This window comes from Myotis myotis, unplaced genomic scaffold (assembly GCF_014108235.1).
Source record: "Myotis myotis isolate mMyoMyo1 unplaced genomic scaffold, mMyoMyo1.p scaffold_m19_p_2, whole genome shotgun sequence".
In the NCBI taxonomy this organism is placed as follows: domain Eukaryota; kingdom Metazoa; phylum Chordata; class Mammalia; order Chiroptera; family Vespertilionidae; genus Myotis; species Myotis myotis.
Window position 1 is genome coordinate 174319720 of NW_023416324.1, and position 20651 is coordinate 174340370.

The 20651-nt window shown below is 58.0% G+C and overlaps 1 protein-coding gene across 6 annotated transcripts; it reads right to left on the minus strand.

Annotated features, from left to right (window-relative positions):
* Positions 1-651: 651 nt before the first annotated feature.
* On the minus strand, positions 652-20486 carry EPHB3 (EPH receptor B3). Of its 6 annotated transcripts, none has more exons than XM_036350290.1 (16): positions 19805-20486; positions 11284-11348; positions 9348-10020; positions 6890-7045; positions 5815-6165; positions 5543-5667; positions 5194-5344; positions 4998-5106; positions 4567-4619; positions 3498-3620; positions 3107-3354; positions 2408-2623; positions 2147-2296; positions 1865-2058; positions 1615-1770; positions 652-1510 (listed from the first exon to the last, which is right to left on the minus strand). In XM_036350290.1, exons 1-16 carry the CDS (start codon positions 19908-19910, stop codon positions 1402-1404), a joined length of 2985 nt encoding a protein of 994 aa, XP_036206183.1. In that variant the 5' UTR covers positions 19911-20486; the 3' UTR covers positions 652-1401. The 6 variants fall into 6 exon arrangements, with proteins under 6 accessions (XP_036206183.1, XP_036206180.1, XP_036206179.1 ...); XM_036350287.1 differs by having other exon boundaries at positions 5185-5344; positions 19805-20485; XM_036350286.1 differs by having other exon boundaries at positions 2147-2623.
* Between the last annotated feature and the right edge of the window lie 165 nt (positions 20487-20651).

Genomic DNA, 20651 nt, shown 5'->3' on the forward strand with positions numbered 1-20651 from the left:
CAGAAGCTGTTTTCCTAACCCTCTCCCTGGTTCTTATTATTTATCCTTTGAACCTTTCGAGTGTGCAGGCAGTCTTTGGGTGGGAACCCCAGCCCCAGACCTCATTTATTTGGCTCAGCGACTTGGGGCAAGTTACTTAACCTCTCCCCTTCCTCCCCTGTAAAAAGGAGATAAAAATACTTCCTTCCCAGGCTGGGTTGTTGTGAGATTAAATACGATCTGCGTATAAATGAAGCATTTTAGCTCAGTGCCTGGAGCATAGTAAGTGCTCAGAAAAGAGTAGCCACACTTCTGGGCTGATGTTTGCTGAAGGGGAGCTGGCTTCTCCATTGTCCTTAGCCACAGTGACCCTGGGAGCTGACCAACCCGCTCTACCCTCAGCAACTTGAGACAATGGGTGTGAAACGATATCGGTAAAACACCAATCAGACCCTCCACCCAGGAACTCTGGGCCTTAGAAGGAGCTCTGGGGTACTTTGAGCTCTACTGTCATCACCCACTGCCAAGAAGTTAGATGCACTGATGACAAAGCAAAAAAGGAAAGCTGAGCCTGGACCTGGTCTCCCAATGACTCCAGGAAATTCTGAAGAGCTGGCACTTTCGGGCACCAGGGAATCCTGCCTTGGGAGTGGAATAAGAAGGGGCAAGAGAATCGTCTTATTGCCTTTATTCCGCTGATGGCCCAGCTGGCCCCACTGCAGGGCACAGGGCCAAGCTTTTACACGCTCACCCACGCTCTCTGTACACACACACACACACACACACACACACACACAACCCATCTCTGGCTCTGAGAGTCAGTCTCTGGGGGGGCAAGGGCTGCTCCTCAGCCTGCCCCTGCCTGCCCTTTTATGACAGCACCAAGGGCGGGGGTGGGGCAGGGCCCTCAGCCCCCAGAACAAGTCCCTGTGCAAACTGGAGGTGCCAGTTGGCTTGGGAATGGGGGTGTCACATTTCCCCATTCCTGGAGTCCCCTCCTCCAGTTCCTGAGGGAGGGCCTGCTCTCTTCCTACCTGGGGGGCCAGACCCCTGCCAGGGCTGGGCCCTATGGAACCCAGGCTTATCCCCCACCTGCTCCTGCCAGGACCTCCACTGAAGAACAGCCAAGTCTGAAGTGGTGGGGATCCCCCACTGGAGAACAGGAAGGCCTGGGCCCCCAAGGGGCTTGAGGAGGGGTCATCACCCCTCTCCTAATCCATCTTCAATATGAAGAGGTTTTGGGCACACTTTCTGGGGAGGGAGCACAGGCCTGGAGGAGAAGTCCCAGCTTGGGCCTCCCCAAACTTTCATCTTCTGGGCCACAGCCTAAGGCCAGGCATCCAAAAGTCTAATAGTCCAGCCGACCGGTCAGAGTCCCTGTGTAGTCCTTGAGGGGCACACACACCCGGTGGGAGTTGGGTGTCAGACCTGCACGGGCAGCGTCTGGTTCATCTGCAGCCGCATGTCCTGGATACTGCTAAGGATCTTCTTCTGGTGGCCAGCCAAGGTGACTCCGATCCGGAGCAGGTCTCTGCAGATGGATCAAGGGCAGGGTCAGTCCCTCTCCTTCTGCTCACCACCCTGAGCCCAGCTCAGACCCCCTGCCCTGCCACTCCAAATCTGAGGCACACTTACTCTGCAGTCATCTGAGCCACCAGGTCAAAGGATGCAAACCCCGCACTGACAAAGCTCTCCTTGTACCGCCCCATCTTAATGGCGTCCAGCCAGTCACCAACTGTCGTGAAGGTTGTGTAATCCGGGACTGTGCGGTCCAGGAGGGGTTGTGACATGCTGTGGGAGAAGGGAGGGACCTGGTAAGTCCTAACAAGCCGGGGTAGGGCTGTTGGCTGAAGAGCAAGGTCAGAGCAGAAGCAGAGGTACTGACCCAGACTGGGCGCTGGCAATGACCTTCAGACTGGCAGCATTGCGGATGAGCTTGTCCAGGGTGTTGACAATCTGGGAGAATTTGGGCCTGAGGTTCCGGTCCCGCACCCAGCAATCCAGCATGAGCTGGTGCAGTGCTGTGGGGCAGTCCATGGGTGGGGGCAGCCGGTAATCCTGCTCCACGGCATTGATGACCTGAGCCAAGAACAGGGAAACCTGGAGTGAGCAACCATTCCACTCCACAGCCAGCCCCCACCCACTGGACCACTCTGGTCCCACTCACATCCTGGTTGCTCATGTCCCAGTAGGGTCGCTCTCCATAGCTCATGACCTCCCACATGACGATTCCGTAGCTCCAGACGTCACTAGCAGAGGTGAACTTCCGATATGCTATGGCCTCTGGGGCAGTCCAGCGGATGGGGATCTTTCCACCCTGGTGGGGGGGGCACATGCCCTTCACCCTATGACTCCGGGCTGATCCCCAGCCCTGAGCCCCTGCCTGGTTGGCCCCGCCCCCAGACTCCCTCCCGGCTGCTTCCTGTACCAGGGAGCTGGTGTAGGTAGGATCAGAGGGGTCATCCTCCAGGAAGCGGGAGAGGCCAAAGTCTGAGACTTTGCAGACCAGGTTGCTGTTGACAAGGATATTGCGGGCAGCCAGGTCACGGTGCACATAGTTCATCTCGGACAGGTATTTCATGCCGGCAGCAATGCCCCGCAACATGCCCACCAGCTGGATGACTGTGAACTGTCCATCGTTGAGCTGGAGGCAACGAGCAAGCTGAATCAGGCCCATCACCTCCCTTCTGGCCCAGGGCCTGCCCAACGCCTGCCTGCCCACCCTCTCCAAGTCCTCCAAGACTATGCTTTGCTTATCCTTGGGACCATGTCCAGAGGGCACTGAGAGTAAGGAAGCTGACCTACTGTGTGGCAGGCATCTTTATACAACATCTCAATCAATCCCCGTGAGGACCCAAATAGATCCAGTACTCGCATTTTACAGCCAGGGCAGCTAGACTCAGAAGGTAAGCAAAGCCTGAAGTCACAAAGGCAGTAGGGACAGAGTCAGGGTGTGAGAACTGGGGTCTCTCTGGCTCTAAACGCCCTGCTGGTTCCCTGCACCAGGCCACCTTAATAAATATCCATGGACTTGAACACGGTCGGTGCGACTTGTGGGAGGAAGTGGTTTGCCCAACCCAGCTTTTTGGGGCAGGAGAAAGGGGAGGGGCTGGAGGCTGGCTCTTACCCGGAGGAAAGAGTCCAGGGCACAGTTCTCCATGAACTCGGTGAGGATCATGACTGGCCGACTTTTGGTAACCACACCCTCCAGCCGGATTATGTTGGGGTGGTCAAACTGACCCATGATGGAGGCCTCACTTAGGAAGTCCCGTCGCTGCCTCTCAGTGTAGCCCACCTTCAGCGTCTTGATGGCCACGAACACCTCCCGGCGGCCGGGCTGTTTCAGTCGACCCCGGCACACTTCCCCAAACTCCCCTGCAGGGCACAGGGCACAGGTAGTAAGCTATTTCTGGGACTGCTCCTATACCCAGCCTGCCTCAGCCCTCCCCTGGGGTACCCCCCCGCCACCCCCCGCCTCCCGCCAACCTCCCATCCCCACTGTGCCCCTGGGGACTCACCAGCTCCAATCACCTCCTCAATCTTGACACAGGACACATCGATCTCCTTGGCAAACTCCCGCACAGCCTCATTAGGGTCCTCGTAGGTAAAAGGGTCAATATAAACTTTCATTCCAGGAGCGACTAGAGGAAGAAAGGTGGGTGTGAAAGGGGGCGGCTCTTCAGTGAGGGAACTCATCAGTCTGCACCCTCAGGCTGTCACCCCTGGTGGAAGCACAGGTTGTGACCTCCCTGCTAAGCCAGCTCCATATTCCTCTCTGTTGAAGCCACAACTTTCCCCTCCCTCCCACCATCCCTCTGTGAGAACTAGTGACCATAAAAGGCACCTAGGATTCTTCTTCTTTCACCCTCATCTCTCATCATGTCCAAACCTCTCACATTTGCCCCTCCCCCATTCACACTGCTCCTGTCCTTGTCCAGGCCTTCAACACTCCAACTATTGCAATCGCCTCCCAGCCGGGCTCTCTGCCTCTGGACTTTTCCCACCGATCCACCTGCATACCTGTCTCCCCAAAACAATACTTTCATTGTATCACTCCCCAGCTTGAGAGCCTTTCCCATTACCTATGGTGCAGTCAAGTCCCAACTCCTCTGCCTGCCTTGCACGACCCTCCAAGGACTGGCCGCAAGAACCTAGCCTTGCTTCCCAGCAGCTGTCAAGCCAGTCTTCTCACTGCCCCCACAGTTGGGCACTCTCCCTACCCCACCCACTACCTTCCAAAGGCTCCTCTAGCCAGGAATGCTCTCCCCCACCCCTCTAAACCCTCATCCTGCCTGGCTCAGCTCAGCCCAAGGCCACCTCCTCCAGGAAGCCTTCCTCTTCTCTGAACCCTTACTGCCCTTCAAACAGGAACACCCAGCTTAACACTGAATTATTCTCTCATTGTTTCCTATGTATACACATCTTGTCTTTTTCACTGGACTGCCTTTGAGGACAGGGGTCACATCTCATTCATCTCTGAGGCTGGTGGGAGTGAGGTAGAGGCTCAGGAAGTGGCACTGATTGGAAGCAGGAGGAGGCATCTCCAAGCCCTGCAGGCACCAAGGGAACTTAAGGAGACAAACTCACTATATTGCTGCAGCTTCTCCGTGTATTCTGAATCCGAGCCATGGCGCTGTTTCCTGGAGGGAGGGGCGGGAGAGGAGGCCTGAGACAAGTCCCACAGCAATCTTGGTTCAGGGGACCCTAGGGCACACAGGAAGGGTAGCGTGCCCAGGGGATGGCCCAGTGCCGGGCTGTAAGGTCGGTGGTTACAGCAGCCACTGGGTCTCTGGGCAAGGGGCTCAGTGGACTTCGTCCACTCTGCCAGTGGCTTCAGGGGGTATGGAGGGAACAGGTGAGGATGTGGACGTGGACTGGAGAGGACCTTTCCAGCAAGGAGAGCCTGGGCCCAGGGAAGGCTGTGGCTCTGGTTCGATGTGGGTAGTGATTCACCTGGGCACTAGGGTACTAAGGAAAAGCCCTAGTCAGCATGGGAGCACGCGTGGGCCTGGGAGTACCTGAGGCAGACAACAGCAATGACCACCACAGCCACCACGAAGACAAGCCCAGCCGTGGCCGAGCCCACAATGAGGGGCAGCTGCTCCTGGAGCTGCAGGGCACTGGAGCCTGGAGACGGGAGGGCACTGGTGAGGGGAGGGATGGAAAGTGTGGGCCGGGGCATGAATAGGCACAGAGGGGATGTACCTCTCTCACTTGTGGTCTCAAACTCAGCCGGGCGGCTGTACTGCCCATAGCCAGCGACGGTGCGGGCGCGGACCTGGACCACATAGCGAGCCTCGGGCCGCAGCCCGTCCAGCTGCACAGAGTTCTTCTGGCTGGTCACCGTGGAGGCAATGCCCTCACTCTACACCACCAGGAGGAAGGAGGGTCTCAGTGGGTTCTGAAGCCAGTTAGCCCCTGCCCACCCCATGAACCCCCCCCCAACCCTCCAGGACCCCACCCCCACCCCCCAGGACCCAAGGCCTTGCTCCCAAGGGTCCTAACACTCTCTGGGTGTAATCTTCTTGTCCCAAGGCCTCCTCCTGCCCCTTGAGGCTCTGACCTTCTCAAAGTACTTCATCTCATAGTCCAGGATGACGCCGTTGGGCCGCTCGGGGGGTGCCCAGGAGAGTGTCAGGCTGCTGCCTGAGCTGCTGTGCAGGTGGAGTGTAGGCACTTCAGACGGGGCTAGGGGAAGAGTGGGGGCTCACCACCGGTTCCTCCAAGGACCCAGGTCCCATGGGCCCCCTGGTGGTCCGTTGGCAGGCCCTCAGAAACCTCGACTCTGTCTGGGGAAGATGGCCCAGGCCCGACCCTCCTGAGTCCCCTCCTCACCAGCCTGGTTGGTGGTGATATTCACAGCCGCGTAGCGGGGCGGCAGAGGGCTCTTGCCCGAGACACCGTTGACTGCCTGCACCTCAAAGGTGTAGCGTGTGTGGGCCAACAGGTGGCTGATGTGGACCCGGCGCTCTGTCAGGCCCAGCTGCCGAGGCACAAACTCTACGTTGTCGTCACAGCGTGAGCAGGCCGAGGCACCCCCGGGCCCGGGGACCCCATGGCACTTCTTGCAGATGACATTGTACAGGAGGTCGTCCCGGCCACCCAGGTCCCGGGGCTCACTCCACTCGAGGATCAGCGAGGTCTCATTCACATTGGAGATCACACCCCGAGGTGGGGATGGCACAGCTGCAGAGGAGGAGGAGGGAGAAGGCAGTGAGCTAAGGGGCCTAGGACCATCCTTCTGCACAGAGTTCCTGCACACTCCAACCTGCTTTTCCCTCCTTGCCTTGGCCTCTGTTTTAATAAGCAGACACCTTTCCTACATACACTTCTTCATTGGACAGACTCCTGGTTAGCCTTCAAGGCTCAACTTGAGATGTCACCTCCTCTTGGAAGCCTTCCTAATGCATCCTCTCCCTGTCCTCTGCACTCCCACAACACAATTCCTGGGCATCCCTCCAGCCTAGCACTTAGCACATTATATGGTCATTATCTGTCTTCATATCTGTTTCTCCCACCAGGTTGCCTTTTGGGCAGTGACTGTATCTTATTCTCTTCCACATCCCTGGTGCCTGGCACAATGCCTGACACACCAAAGGCCAGAGCAGGGAGAGAGCGGGACACCAGGCGACTCCATGGATGTGAGGACCGCTCTAGGGTTAGAGCTGGGCCAAGAGAGCCATGGTTCTGCACAGAGGAAGATGGACTAGAAGGCCCAGCCAGATCCTGATGTTCAACAGCTAGTAGGTGCTCATTAAACGTTGGTGGAAGGACCAGTCACTTCCTAGCTGAGCCTCAGTTTCCCCATATGGAAAATGGAGATATTCATAGTGACCGTTTAGGCCCTCCCAGGCCGGCCAGCAGAGGCAAGGCCTGGAGCCAGGGCCTGTGGGGAGGCGTGTTCACTCACTGGTACAGGCACTGTCTGCAGAGTCCGAATCTGCACGGTAGAAGTTATTGTGGCAGGTGCAGATGCTGGCGGCTGGCGAGGTGGTGCGGCTGTTGGGGGGGCAGGGGAGACAGGGCCCCTCTCCCTGTTTCGCCTTGAAGCTCCCAGGGGGACAGGCTGTGGGGGAGAAGAGGAAGGGTGTGCTCAACTCCCTTCCCTGCAGACACCAATCCTCCACATCCCCGTGAGAACCTGGCCCTTCCCCAGCACAGCTCTTGGCCCCTCCACCTTCTAGACTGTGGGGGCCACGCTGGTATTGCCCAACTCCACCTGCAGCTACAAAAGGCCCTTTTTCCCCATGGAAACCCCACGTCAGCGAATTCCTCCCCGACCCTGCCCCCAACCTGGTGCCCCAATGATGAAGACTTCAGCCTGGACAGCCTGGGCTTGTAGAGACAGGGAAGTGAGAAGAGGAAGAGGCAGAAGATGGGAAGAGCCCACTAGCAAACTGGCAGCACCCTCGGCTCCACTGGGATGCCCCACCCCTCTCTGAAGCCCGAGGGAAACCCTGGGACCCTCAAGGCCACTCCAGGACAGACTGGAGATGGGGGCCTCTGAGCTTCACAACCAACTTCTCTCCCCACCCACCTGGAGCAGGGCAGCAGCTTCTTTCTGCCCTTGGGCAGGGCTGGGGGCAGAAGTGGGGTGAGGAAAGGAGAGGAAAAAAAGCAGGCCTGAAAGCTGGGTCACTTGGAGTTCAGAGGCCTCAAAGCATCCCCAAGGGGAACCCCAGGCTCCAGAGAGCCCAGAGCTGGATGCCTGAACACCCCTCTCTGCTGCCTCTCCTGCTATCTACCACCTGCGCTTGGGCCCGGGACCCGGGTCTATGATGGCCATATAACTTATTATTCAAACTGGAATATTTCCAGAGTGAAAGGGATCGTTAGTAATAATCATGTTAGGACAATGGGCATTGACTAGGAATGCCCTGGACACACTAAAGCAGGTGGCCACCCTCTCCACAAATACTGCCTCTGGGGAGGTCCTCCAGCGTGTGGAATGCCCAGGGTTGGGGCTATGCCTCTCTCTGGGGTTTAATCTCCCCTCACTAAGGTGATATTCCATCCAAGCTCTTTTGAGCCAGTGGGGGAGGGGGCAGAGGCCAGGCCAGCCTGGTTGCTATGGGAACCAGTGTGCATTTCCTGCCAGGGACCTGCGGAGTGTTAGCCCCTCTTCAGGCTGTCAGGCTCATCACCCCCACCCCCTTTCTCCACTTAGGAAGAGGAAGTCTGGGGCAGGTTCCCTTAGAAAAGTGAGAGGGGCCTGGCAAGGCACTATTCACCTTCTCAGGACAACACCCAACACTGGCCTCACAGACAGGTTGGGGCAGCCAGCCCCTCAACTTAGGGCTATGCATAGGGCCGGCTCCCATCCCTCAACAGAATCGGGCAATGGGGACAGGAGACAGGCTCGGGCACCTTGTCCTGCGTGGCAAAGCGCTGGACAAGGCTTTAGGCCCAGCTCCCACAATCCCATCTATGAGGCCTTGAGTGCAGAACCTCTCTGAGGCTCAGTTTCCTTATTGGCAAAATAGGGGACATAATTGGAATCGGCCTCAAAAGGTTGTGGTGAGACTCAAATAAGAGAAGTCCTGTACACTGTCAGGTCTTAGGAGCACACTGCAAGCCACCAGAGACAAGCCTCCTAATCAACTCGTGTAAGAAATACGGACAAACCCGCCCCTCGCCCCCCGCCCCGCCCTGCCCCAATCCCCATCCCCGATCCCCGTGCAGCCCAGGGCTCCTGAGAGTCAACTGAACTCCCACAGCATTTGTGCTCGCCACGTGCCAGGCACGGCTCCAAGGCTCCACAGGCACCTACTCAGGTAAGCCCCACTCCGCCTCCATAAAGAAATCACTACTGTCCCTGTTCTGCACACGCGGAAACCCAGGTTCACGAGTTAAGCAATTTGCCCAAGGTCTCACAGGGCAGAAGCAGGACTCAGGCTTCAGGGGCTGGGTCCCAGTGCACTGTGCCTAAGTACCGCCTTTCAAGGAGCAGATAAGACCCCCAAGGTGAAAGGGCCAACCACGCAGTGCCACAGCCCCTGTCGCCACAGCTGTATTTCCGGGGTGAGGCGTACCCTTGGGGTGGGACAAACAGGCATCTTTGCTGGCCTCCTGAGTCTCTGACCAGGTTCTCCAGGGGCCTCCTTGTCAAGATTTCTCCTGTCTCCCTTCCTCTCTATTTAGTTTCATTTTTTTCTTCTTTTTATCCGGGTACCTCTCCTCATCTTCTCTCGGCTCCCTCCTTGCAGCACATTCTCTGCACCCGATACCCCTCTTCCCTTTCCTCCCCCACCCCAGACCTGACACCAGACTACCTTGCCTGGCAGGTAGGAAGCAGTGGACAGGGGGCAATAGGCGGCTGTGGCGCAAGCCCTTCCCTCCCTCTGCCCCCCAGGCCAGTCCCCACTCACCACGGCACTGGGACTCCTTGGCAGCTGGCTCATGGCCGGTGGCACAGGTGCAGGCGCCCACAGGCACCATCCACTCCCCGTCACCGTTGCAGTAGAGCTTGAGGGGCACTGACACCTCTACAGCGTTAGCGATACAGGTGCCAGGGGCAATGACCAGTGAGGTGGGCTCGGCCCCAGTGAGGGTCTCTGGGAAGAGGGCGAAGCCTGCAGTGGTGGATGCACACTTCTTATAGAAGGCACGCACGGAGATGAGTGACATGCAGGCACCCTGGTCCTGGAAGGCCAAGTAGAAGCCGGCCTTGGACAGCGGCCCGAAGCTGCGCACCTTGGTGTTGACACGGCCGGCATCGAGCCTCGAGAAGCTCTCATCGGGCGCGATGGTGTCCACCTTTACGTAGGGATTCTCCATCCAGAAGGGGGAGGAGGCTGAGGCCACATCGCTGTCAGCCTCGTAGTAGAAGAGGTTGAAGGTCTCCTTGCAGGAGCCGGGGATGTTGGGGATGCTATTGCAGTCACGCACAGTGAACTTGAGCTCTACGTAGACCCGCTGCACATCTCGCCGCCAGATGAACCCCGTGCGAAGCCAGTTGTTCTGGCTTGACTCGCGCACGTTACACACCTGGTACGTGCGGATGGGGTTCATGGCCTCGTCGTAGCCACTCACCTCTTCCCACTGTACATGGGCCAAGTGAAAAAGACAGGGAGTGAGCACCAACATTTGCCAGGTGCTCGCCACATGCCCAGATCTGCTATATTTACTTCACAGAGATGCTTCTGCAATGTAGTAGCTGAACACACCGACTATCTGGGTTCAAATCCCAGGTCTCTGCATGCTGTGTGACTCTGGACAAGTCCCTTAACTTCCCTGCGCCTCCATTTCCCCATCGGTAACGCGGCAAGAATAAAGACGTGCAAGGACTCAATGACTTTAAGTGCATAGAGCACTTAGGGCACTTGATAAATACTATGTGAGTATTAGCCGTAATGTTTATTATCTTTGTGCCTTAGTGTCAGTGGCTGTAAAAACGGGCTGACTGGAAGTAACTGAGGCTATGAGGCAGTAAAACATGCAACGTCCTTGTAACAGTGCCTGCTATAGAGCAAGCATTCAGTAAAATTGGCTATCACATTTACCCTTTACAACAACCCCATGAGAAGGTGTATCTGTTGTCCCCACGCTAGAGAAAAGGAAGTCAGGGCTCACAAAGGCAGGGATTTGCCCGAGGTCACACCGTCAGGCCTGGTGGCCGAGGCCTGCAGTGCCACCAAACCCTAGTGTTTCGGGGCTTAGTGTGGTTGTGGAGGCCAACTAGGGAGGTTAATTAGAATATTTCAGAGATGTCAGGACTACAGGGATTTAGTAGCCAAGACATGGAGGCCCAGAAAGGTAAGCTGCCTTGCTCAAGGTCACAGAGCAAGTTCGAGATCTGGGACCGAGGTTTCCTGGTTCCCAAGCCAGTGCTCTTCCCAGGGACCCAGGAAGGAGGGAGAGCGCCAGGGCTGACAAGCAAAGGGCTGTCAGGCTGGAGAGGGGAGAGGGACAGGAATAGGCTGAAGACAGGCTGAGGGGTGGGTAGAGAACGGGACAGAGATGATGTATGTGGGAGGGGGACACAGGAGGATGAGAGATGTGCCATCAGGCAAAGAAGGCAGGTGACAGGTGAAAAGGATGGGGATGCTGCAGGAAGTGAAACTGACAGAGAGAGAAAGAGGGGGGGGGGGGGAGAGGGAGAGAGAGAGAGAGAGAAAGAGAAAGAGAGAGAGAAAGAGAGAAAGAGAGAGAGAGAGAGAGAGAGAGAGAGAGAGAGAGGAAGAGAGAGGAAGAGAGAGAGAGGGAGCGCCCTGTTCTCCAGCCCTGGTATAACCAGGAGGACGGATGCTAGCGATGCAAGGGGCAACCAACACTCAGGAGAGAGGGTGAGGAAGGAAGTCTTACCCCACTTTCTGGATGAGATGTCCACCCCAACTCAGATGTCACCCATTTTGTGTCCATGAGGGTCTCTGGGGGAGCAACCAAAGAAAAAAGGTCAGGGGCCAAGCGCAGGATGGGAAGGAAGAGGTCACCCAGTAAAAGCCAAACACACCCCACCCCTCCCCTAAGTCCCCAAACCCCTCAGCAGCTCCCCCACCTGGAGAAGACCCTGCAGCTATCGCCAGGGATGTCAGTCAGGCCAGCTGAGAGTGGGTGTTTGCTGCTGACCCCAGGCCTGGGTTAATGAGGCAAGAGCCAGGGCCAGTTCACACACCTACAGTCTCGGCTAATCTCCACACAAAGGGCCAGCAGGGCCTTTATGCTGGAACAAAGGGCCGTGTGCTTCAGACCCTGCTGCCCAGGCCTCCCCTGACTCCATTCCCAACACAAAGGCCCAGCCCCACACAAGCCCAGGGAAGGGGAGGGCAGTCAGAGGCCAGAGCCCACTCCACCTCAGCCTCCCTCCCACTCAGCCACCTGGGGGATGGGGCAGGAATGCTCTTTGAGGGTGGGAAGAAGGCCACCATGAGCCAGACCAGCTCCTTGAGAGCTAGTGCAGTTCTTCCCACAATCTTTAGATAAAGGTACTGTTGGTGTACACCTTTCCCAGACGAGAAAACCAAAGCTCAGATAAATATATGGCCTATACACCTTTCCCAGACGAGAAAACCAAAGCTCAGATAAATATATGGCCTCAAGTGCAACTGCTAGGAGGTGGGGTGAAGGGCTGAAGGGTGGTTCAAATTCAGGTCTATCTGACTCCACAACTAACCCCTTAACCAGAGCAATGTGCTCCTCTGTAAAAGAGGAACAGGGGAAGCTGCTGTGTATCCTTTAAGCCCAACCAAGCTGTCACCGCCTCCAGGAAGCCTTCCCTGAATCCCTAAGTCAGGGTTAGGTGCCTTCCTTGGGCATCCAGGGCTAGGGGCTTTGTCACAGCACCAATCCTTTTCTGACTTGTGGCTCCTTACCTATTTCCCCTTGCTCTGCCACAGGAGAAACCCATGAATGTTTCCAACATAAACTTGCTCCCCTCAGAACCTGGCTCTGGGTTCTGGCTGGACAACTCTGCTCTCTGACAGCGTGACCCCAAGATCAGATCTAGGAGCAGGCAAGAGGGGAGAGAAGTGCCAACCAGCCATCCTCCCCTCAAGTCTGAGCTGGAATGGGGCACAGTCACCCCAGAACCTCTGGAGGCCTCTACATCAGCAGTGGGGCAGGTTGAGAGCACCCAGAGGGAAAAGGCCCAAACCCCACAGGCTCCAGGCTGGCAGCCTTGCTTGGTTTCCTGCAGATGGGTCCGAGCTGAGGGTGGTGGAGGAGGCAGTGGTGGCCCTGGGGCCCAAGTGATGCCAGGGGGGCAGCCATGCACTTTGAGTGAGGCCGGCCCTCTCCCTGCAGCAGCTCTGGTTCCTGGAGGGCAGGCTGCAGGGTGAGTCCTCCCAGCCTCTTGGTCGGTGGCCTGACAGGCCCCTCTGGCAGACAGACACCAATATTGGGGGGGGGGGGGGGCAGGAGGGATGAGGAGATGGGCAGAAGCAGGGGCCCAGAGACAAGCAGGGAAAGAGGCTGGCCGGCAGAGCAGGGGCCTTCTAGAGGCGGACGGTGGGGTGGGCAGCACCGAGCAGGAGGATGTGAGAGACGGCTGGTTGGGACCAGACAGCTGGGATGGCCGGCGGCGCACTACAAAAGACAGTGAGATGGAGAGACAAGGAGGCCCAAGGAGACAGAGGCAGAGAGGGAGGTTGCCAAGTGGCCTCTTCCCCAGCCAGCAGTCCCAAGTAGTCCTGTCCCTGGGAGCCAGCCCAGCCAAACGCACCCCTCCCCCAGCCCGCCAGCCAGTCCGCCTGCTAGTCTGCCCGCTGCCCGCCACCCGCCACCCGCCCGCCTCCCGAGCAGGCAAGGCTCCCACCGCTCCCTCGGCTGCCTCCCTCCTCCCTCTCTCGCACTTCCTTCTGCTCAGCCTGTGCCAAACCCATCTGGAACTGTTTAAACCCAAATATTCAGCCCCCTCCCCCCTTCAGCCAGATTCCTCCACAGTTTAAAACAAGCCCAGCGCTGGCTCTGAGGGAGGGAGTGGAGGGAGGCGTGGGGAGGTGGGAAGAGGGGGGTGGGCAGGAGAAAGGGGGAGGCTCTTCATTTCTGTTTAATTTCTGGGGAGAGAGCAAGGGAGGGAGGGAGGGGATCGGCCCTTGGCCATCGCTCAGCCTTGGCCATCGCTCAATCTCCGCACATTTTTCCCATTAATGAGGAGAGGACTTGGATTTCGAGTCATGTGTGCCTGAGGAAGGGCTCCGGTCACCCTGATGAGGAGGGGGCTTGCTCTTGGGGGAGGGGTGAGGTCGGCTTCCTTCAGCAAGACAGAGACCTGAGGTGCCTGTGTCCCAGCCTCAGAAAGGGTGTGTGTGTGTGTGTGTGTGGTGGGGTGCAGAATCCCCCTGTCTGTGGCACTGGGAGGGAGAGACCCAACCCAGCAGAGCCCACCTTTTTCCTGCTATGTGGTGTGTGTGTGTGTGTGTGTGTGTGTGTGTGTGTGCGCTTGTGTGCGCGCGTGCGCATGTGCGTGTGCTGGGGTTGGGGTAAAGGATATGAGGTGTGGGGATAAGGACAAAAGAAAAGTGAGTGAGCAGTTTCCAAACTCTCCAGCTGTTGCCTGCACCCCTGCCCTCTTCTGTTCCACCATGTGGCTGCTGCAGGGAGACCAGAGAGCAGCTGGCCACTCCCAGATACAGGATTTGGTCAGGCGGGGAACCCCAACGGCCCCCCAAAAGTAAGCAGGGAAGTGGACCCCAGGCCTGGGGACTTTCTGGAACTGGGCCTTCAATGCTCAGAAGCGAAGCAATTGCACTTCCAGAGCGACAGAGAGAAGCCGCGTGGCGGCAGCTGTGTGGCCCTCGCCTGTGCACAAACATACAGACACACACGTCTCACCCAGTTCTCTCTCAGTGGCTAGGTTCATTCCCCACCCCTGGGGCCAAAGAGGGACAAGTCAACACATATGGGGGCCAAAAACACGCAAAGCCACCGCTGCCTGAAGACACACACGGCTTCACACATAGCCATGGTCTGTCTCTCTCAGACACTCGGATGCATATGGTACAAACAGATTAGTCTTCTTTAGACGTTCACATACAGTGAAACTTTCCTACACACAGATTGGGCTTGCCTTACACCAAGAGTCACTCTTACAGCCTTCATATGTGCAGATTTCCTGAGACATAGGCATACACGGAGGAACACACACCCAACTGTACATTCTCCTTACACACCCAACTGCACACACTATTGCCAGCCACAAGGCACAGTTTTGAGTGTAGTCAAGTGCAAAGAAAAACACCAGTTTTCCTGTACAGACTCTTACATGCTCTTACATAGTCACACACACGTCACACACACTAGCATCAGCTGCACGCACACAGAGGCCCATTTGCACTGAAACATGCCACAGGAGCATACAGACACAGTGTGAGTTTGTGTAAAGCCTCAGAGGTTCATCCTTCACGCACATGCAGCACACACACACACACACCCCCACACACACACACTGCAAGTACAGTCTTCCTATGGGAAGAGTTGGGAGGGGGAGTGTGTGCTAAGAAAGCAGTGGTACTGGGTAGCCTGGACCAGACCTGCTTCCTGTCACCCTGGCACATGCTGGAGCTGTCACAGGTCACAAGGCTGGGGGTGGCGCAGGGGCATGAAGATGGTTCTGGGTGTGGCTGGGTGCAGCCTCCCCAGGTAGAGAGCCCTTGGCCAAGCAGCAGGCCACTTTCCTGCCAGCACAATGGCACTGCAGGGCCCCTGAGCCGTTGGGGAGGGGGTGGCAACATGAAGAGATCTAGCCCTGGGAACTGCAGGCAACACTTCCACACATAAGTTGGGGGCCCAGCATGAGGAGAACAGGGCAGCCGGCCTGTGTCTGAGAGCTTCACTGGGCTGCCCTGGTACAGGGGCAGCCAACTAGGAGCCTGCCACCTGCCCTGGTCACACCTGCCAGGCCCCACAGCACCCTACCTGGGGAGTAGGGGTGTCAAAGGAAACTCAAGGAACTAAAAAATTCTAGAGATAAGCAAGATGCCTCCAAGCCAAATTCCAGCCCAGGGACGCTGAGGTGGGGAAAAGGTCTTTCCCCGGGGCTGGAGCAGCGTGTGCAGGGGCAGGAGGACAGAGGGGCTGTGGTCTGGGTGAGGAGGTGCATCCCAGAGTCCTGCCTGCAAAGAGAGAACGAACTTCATGCTATCCCTGAGTTGCACCCCCACCCTGCCCCCCTGCCCCCTCCCCCCCACACACACAGGGTCCATATCTCAGCCAGCCAACTCCAGGAATCTGTCCCCAGTCTTCTCTCATGGTATATATGCATGCACCAACCTGCACACTCAGGGTGGTTAGCCTGAGGAGCAAGGGGTCTAGGAGGGACCCTGCCATGGGACCTGGAGGAGCCTATCTCACCCAAGGCCACCTCCCTCATCCACACGCCCCTGCTGAAGCCCTCAAGTCTGAGAAGGAGGAGTGGGGAGCATCTCAGAACAGAGAACACATTTTGTTTTTCATTCTTCCCCTCAGATCATGGGGATTTATAATTAAATAAACCTGAGAGGGAGGAGAAGGCAGGAAGAAGCAGAGGGCAGAGAGCCCAGATGTCTCAGGGCTCATCCATGCCCCCCACCCCGGTCCTGGCCCTACCAGCCAGTCAGGAGGATGGATGGAGAGCTAGCCCTTAGGTGAGGCCTTTGAGCCCTTCCCAGGGATCCAGGTCACAGTGGGTCTGGCCAGGAGTCTGGGGACAGAAGGCAATAGGAGACCTGGCGCCAGGGCCAGCCCCCGGGGCAAGGGGCCTCTCCCACCCCATCAGGTGCCCAGCTGTACCCAGGCTCCCTCCCCACACTCTCCCCTCCCCCAGCTGCCCAATCTCGACAAACCAGTTTGACTCAGCACAACAGGCAGGGCTACAATTTTAAAACTATGCAGGCCTGGTGATTCAGCCTCTTCATGCTGTTTAATTAGTATAAGGCCGGTGGCGGAGGGTGGCGGAGGCCTTGCCCACGGCAGCTTCAGCTTTAGCTCGCTGCCGCTGAGGCCACAGCAGCGGTGGCAGCAGCAGTTCTGGCTAAAGGGAAGGCAGTGACAAGCAAACTGGTCCCCCCAAATGCCTGCCACTGTCCCTCCGCGGCAGCTCTTTAGTGCCAGCTCATGACAAACAGGGAGGGAGGGTGGGGGCCACCAGAGGCAACTCAAACAAGTGAGCCAGCCACAAAAACCCCAGGCCATTGTCCCCCTCAGCCACCACCTACACAGAGGCCGCTGCTGCCGCCTGAGAAAGAGCGGGACGCACACCCTGCCTCTTTCCCTCAGGGACCCATTCCCCTGCAGCCGCAGCTCAGCTAACGTGGCTTGGGGCTTGGCCGGGAGGGGGCTGTGCTGGCTTTCCATCTCACAACTGTTTTCTCTTTTCTCAAAAGGGTCTGACATTTCCAGCAGGGGCCTCTCCATCCCATCACAGGTATAAGGGACCTATGGTTCAAACAGCCTTCCTCATCCCACACCCCGTTCCTGGTCCGCTCGCCTACTGGATCCCACTCCCGTACCCGTTCTTGGTTCTGAAACAGAGAATGATCTTGGCTTGGGAGACAAGAGAGCATTACTCGAAAGGAAAGTGAGCAACAAGGTGGTCTTGTTTCCCTGTGTCTGTGGGGCAACTGTGTGTGTGTGTTTGTGTGTGTGTGTGTTACCTCAGCGTGTTGGGGGGTGGGGTAATCAATCAAAGGGCAAGAGGAGGGGTATTTCTTTAACCAGGGAGGACAAGCTAGTTGGCTCCATCCTCACAGAAAACTAATGCAATCCTTTGATACAGAGTTTTACTGAACCCCAAGTGTGCAGGGAGGGAAGAGCAACCGGGTACTAGAGAGTATCTAATGAGTGGGTCCATGAGGGGCAGCACCCTTAGCTCAAGGACCCTGAGCCTAAATATAATGCCCTCCTCCCCCAGCCCCCCATGCAGAGAGCCAAAGTCTCCCCTAGGCCCAGGGCAAACTATATACTGGCAAAGCCAAATGGAAGGCTGGAGCAAGGAGACCGGATCACCCCGCCCGCCTGCCCGTAGAGCTTGGGGCGCTGAAGAAATCTTCAGTGCTTGCTCTCTGGTCACAGCCCAGGACCTCAAGTCTACCCATCCCACCTTCCAGCTCCAGAACAGGGGTGGGGGACAGGCTGGAGTCAGGGACAGCTCTCTTCCCATCCTTTTCCTCCCTGCTGCTCGGAGCTGAAGGGAGAGGGAGGTGAGGTGACAACTTCTCCCTCCTCAGACTAACCTTCCCTCCCCCATTATTCTCTCCTGTGATTGCCCTCCAACATGGTAAGGGCACAACATAAATTTTCACTTCTGAGGTCCCTCAAGGAGCAAACCCTAGGGTAATAATAACAATAACAGCAAGTCCTTGAATAGCCATAGCTATGTGCTAAGAACTTTACACACATTAAGGATTCAACAGCCGTAGGAGGTGGGTACCATCCTATTCCATCTCCCAGTGAGGGAGAACTGGAGGGTGAGTAGGGGTACTGGCAGGGCTAGGATCAATGCCCTGAGGCATCTCTCCTTTTCCTTTCATTTTCACACACACACACAAACCGAAGACACTAGGGTCTGAGGTTGGCAAAAGGGACTGTTGAAAGCCACCCTCTGGAGGCACTGCTGCTTCCTAGGGGCACATTGGCCTGGCCTCTCACAGCTGAGGGGGCAGGAGAGGGATGGGGGAGAGGCTACAGCTCATCAGGGCTCTGTCTCCTGGTCAGCCCCTCAGGTCCTTGGTCTCCAGATGCCAGCTCCTGCTAGGGCCTGCCTCAAATTGTGAGGGGTGAAAAGGATGAGGACAGGGAGGAAAAAACAGAAAGCGGAAGGGGGGGGGGAGCCTCCTCAGGTAGTCGTACCTCACCTGACCCAAACCACACCCCCACCTTACTCCGAGCACCAGCACCCACCACACCCACAACAAGGGCCCTGGGGCCTGGCACACATAGCCCCATAAGCGTGTGTGCCTGTGTCGCCTCTCCTGGGCTAAGACACAGACCTGAGAACTCCATCAGGCTCCCTGGCTCACACCCTTGAGGCAATCAACAACAAAGCCCCACTCTGGTTTCTCACGCCAGCGATCCTATCACACACATGCGGATGAGTGTGCACAAGTGTGGGCGCGACCTTGGTGCGTCTGTCTGAATTTGCATGTGTCGGCCGGTGGGACTCGGTCTGTCAGCACCAGTGGGCTCAGAGATAAAAGGGGTAGGGGGTCCATAGGAACGTTGTTCCCTAGAGAAAATCAGAAAGCCCAGAAGATGCCTTTCTCTTGGAACTGTGTGTGTTTTCTTTTCCTTCCAACCTTTAACTTTACCCATTGTGAGCATATGAACAAATCAAGCCACACAGAAGTCGTTTTTGTTCTTCAACTAAGAAAGTGACTAGATCTGTTAAAGATATCAAAAATAAGTGCTGCCTATATTCTAATTTCCCCCAAATTTCAGGGGTGCCCTTCCCTCCACCTTACAGGAGGTTTTTCTTCCCTCATTTAATGGCTCGGACATTTTTGAAATTGTGTGTGTCGTTCAATGTCAGTGCCCCTGTCCCTGGCAGGCTTGTGTCAAGTGGCATGTGTGTGAGCTCTCGCACCAGGGCCGACAACACTTGGGCTGTTCAAGTACAATCACTGGGGAGTTGGAGCTACCCTCTCAGCAGCAGTCTTGGCAGGTTTCACAGAAGCTACTGAGAAGCCCGGCCTTTCCCCACTGGCTCATGGGTAAGGCACAGGGCTCCGGTGCCACCTGGGGCAAACCCCACCACTTCGGGGGCTCGATGGAGACCGGAGCACTGGGGGGTGTCCTGCTAGAAGGTGGAGGGGGACCCGCAGAGCGGTGTGCAACGCCCGTGCACCTCGTGTGCAACTGGCACGCAGTCAACCATCAACAATAACAGGCCCCCGCCTCTTCACCCTCCGCAGCCATCCCCCGACAAAGCGGGGTGCACTCATTCACACTCCCACAATAAACTCCAACGGGTTCCTAACCAGCGCCGCCCCCCCCCCCCCCACCTGGGGAGTCCCGCTTCCCACAACTCTGCCGCAGCCTCGGAGCCTCCGCCTTGCGGGGGTCGCCCACACTGGCTCGCCTCCCCGAGGTACGGAGGCCCCGCTTCTCCGCGGGGTACTCGCACAAAAGTGCGCGGCGCGGCCAGGACTCTCGGAGGCGTTGGACCCGAGTCCAGCCGCCCGCGATCGTACAGCCCGTGCAACCGCCGGCCTCGGAACCAGCCGGAGCCTCCGAGGCGTCTCGGTGGGCGTCCTCGCCGCCCTCTCCTCCTGCCACGGGAGCGGGCGCAGGTGGGGACCCTCCTCCGGCGTGCGCTCGGTCCGTATCGGAACCACACTGCGGGCTCTCTCCGGCCCACGCCCGGGTGAGCGGAGCACCTGAACCCTCGGACGCGCCCCCCGACGCCGCTCACCTTCGAGCGCGTGGAGGCCGGCGGGCAGCAGCAGCGGCAGCAGCAGCAGCGGAGGGAGCAGCGGCAGGAGCGGCGGCGGCGGCGGCGGCGGGCGGGCTCGGGCCATGGCCGTGGGGGCTCCGGGAGCCGAGCCGGGCCGCGCCTAGCCGCGCCGGCGGGGCTGCGGACGCCCGGGGGAGGGTCCGCTCTTCGGGCTCCGCGGCAGGCTCGCGCACAGTCGCAGGAGATCGGGCCAGGAGGGGGTGCAATTCAGGCGAGCGGCTCCGGGACCGAGGCAGCGCCTGGAGCCGGCGATGCTGGCAGGTCGGTCCCGCGGGAATCCGGACAGACCGGTCCAGGAGGATCGGGCGCTGGAGAGCTCGGAGCCAGAGGGCTCGGGGAGGCCAGCCAGAGCGAGAGGGCGCAGGTAGTCGTCGTTCGGGGTGCACGGTAATCCGGGGTACGCCGCGGGCTCGACTCGGATCCGGGGCTCGGGGTGCGCGGGCCGTCAGGGGTCCGAGGACGGGTCTTTGCTGCGCCGCTCACGTACTCACTTCTGCTGTGCCCGGCGCTGGCGCGGCCGCTCTGGGCGAGGGGGGCGGACACGGCCGCGTGCCAGTCAAGCCCGAGGCCCGCCTCTAGCCACCGGCCGCCCACTCACAGGCCGCCTGGAGGGCGGGCTCTGCCCCGACAGCACTCTGCGGGAGCTCAGTTGGCGGCGCTTCCATCAAGCCCATCCTCAGGGTCTACAAGTCCTGAAGTGGGCGGGGCCAAGGAAAAGATGAATTAGATTGGGCGGAGCAACACAGTCCATCAGAGGGAAAACCCGCCTCCTGTCGCCTGTTGGTGGTTAGTAACCAAGGAGCTG

Coding starts and splice junctions, on each gene's coding strand:
- EPHB3 (XM_036350285.1), bottom strand. CDS start 19,910: ATGGCCCGAGCCCGCCCGCCGCCGCCGCCGCCGCCGCTCCTGCCGCTG. Junction 2,624..3,106: donor CCCTGGACTCTTTCCTCCGG/GTAAGAGCCAGC, acceptor CGTTGCCTCCAG/CTCAACGATGGACAGTTCAC. Junction 1,771..1,864: donor ATTGCCAGCGCCCAGTCTGG/GTCAGTACCTCT, acceptor CTTCTCCCACAG/CATGTCACAACCCCTCCTGG.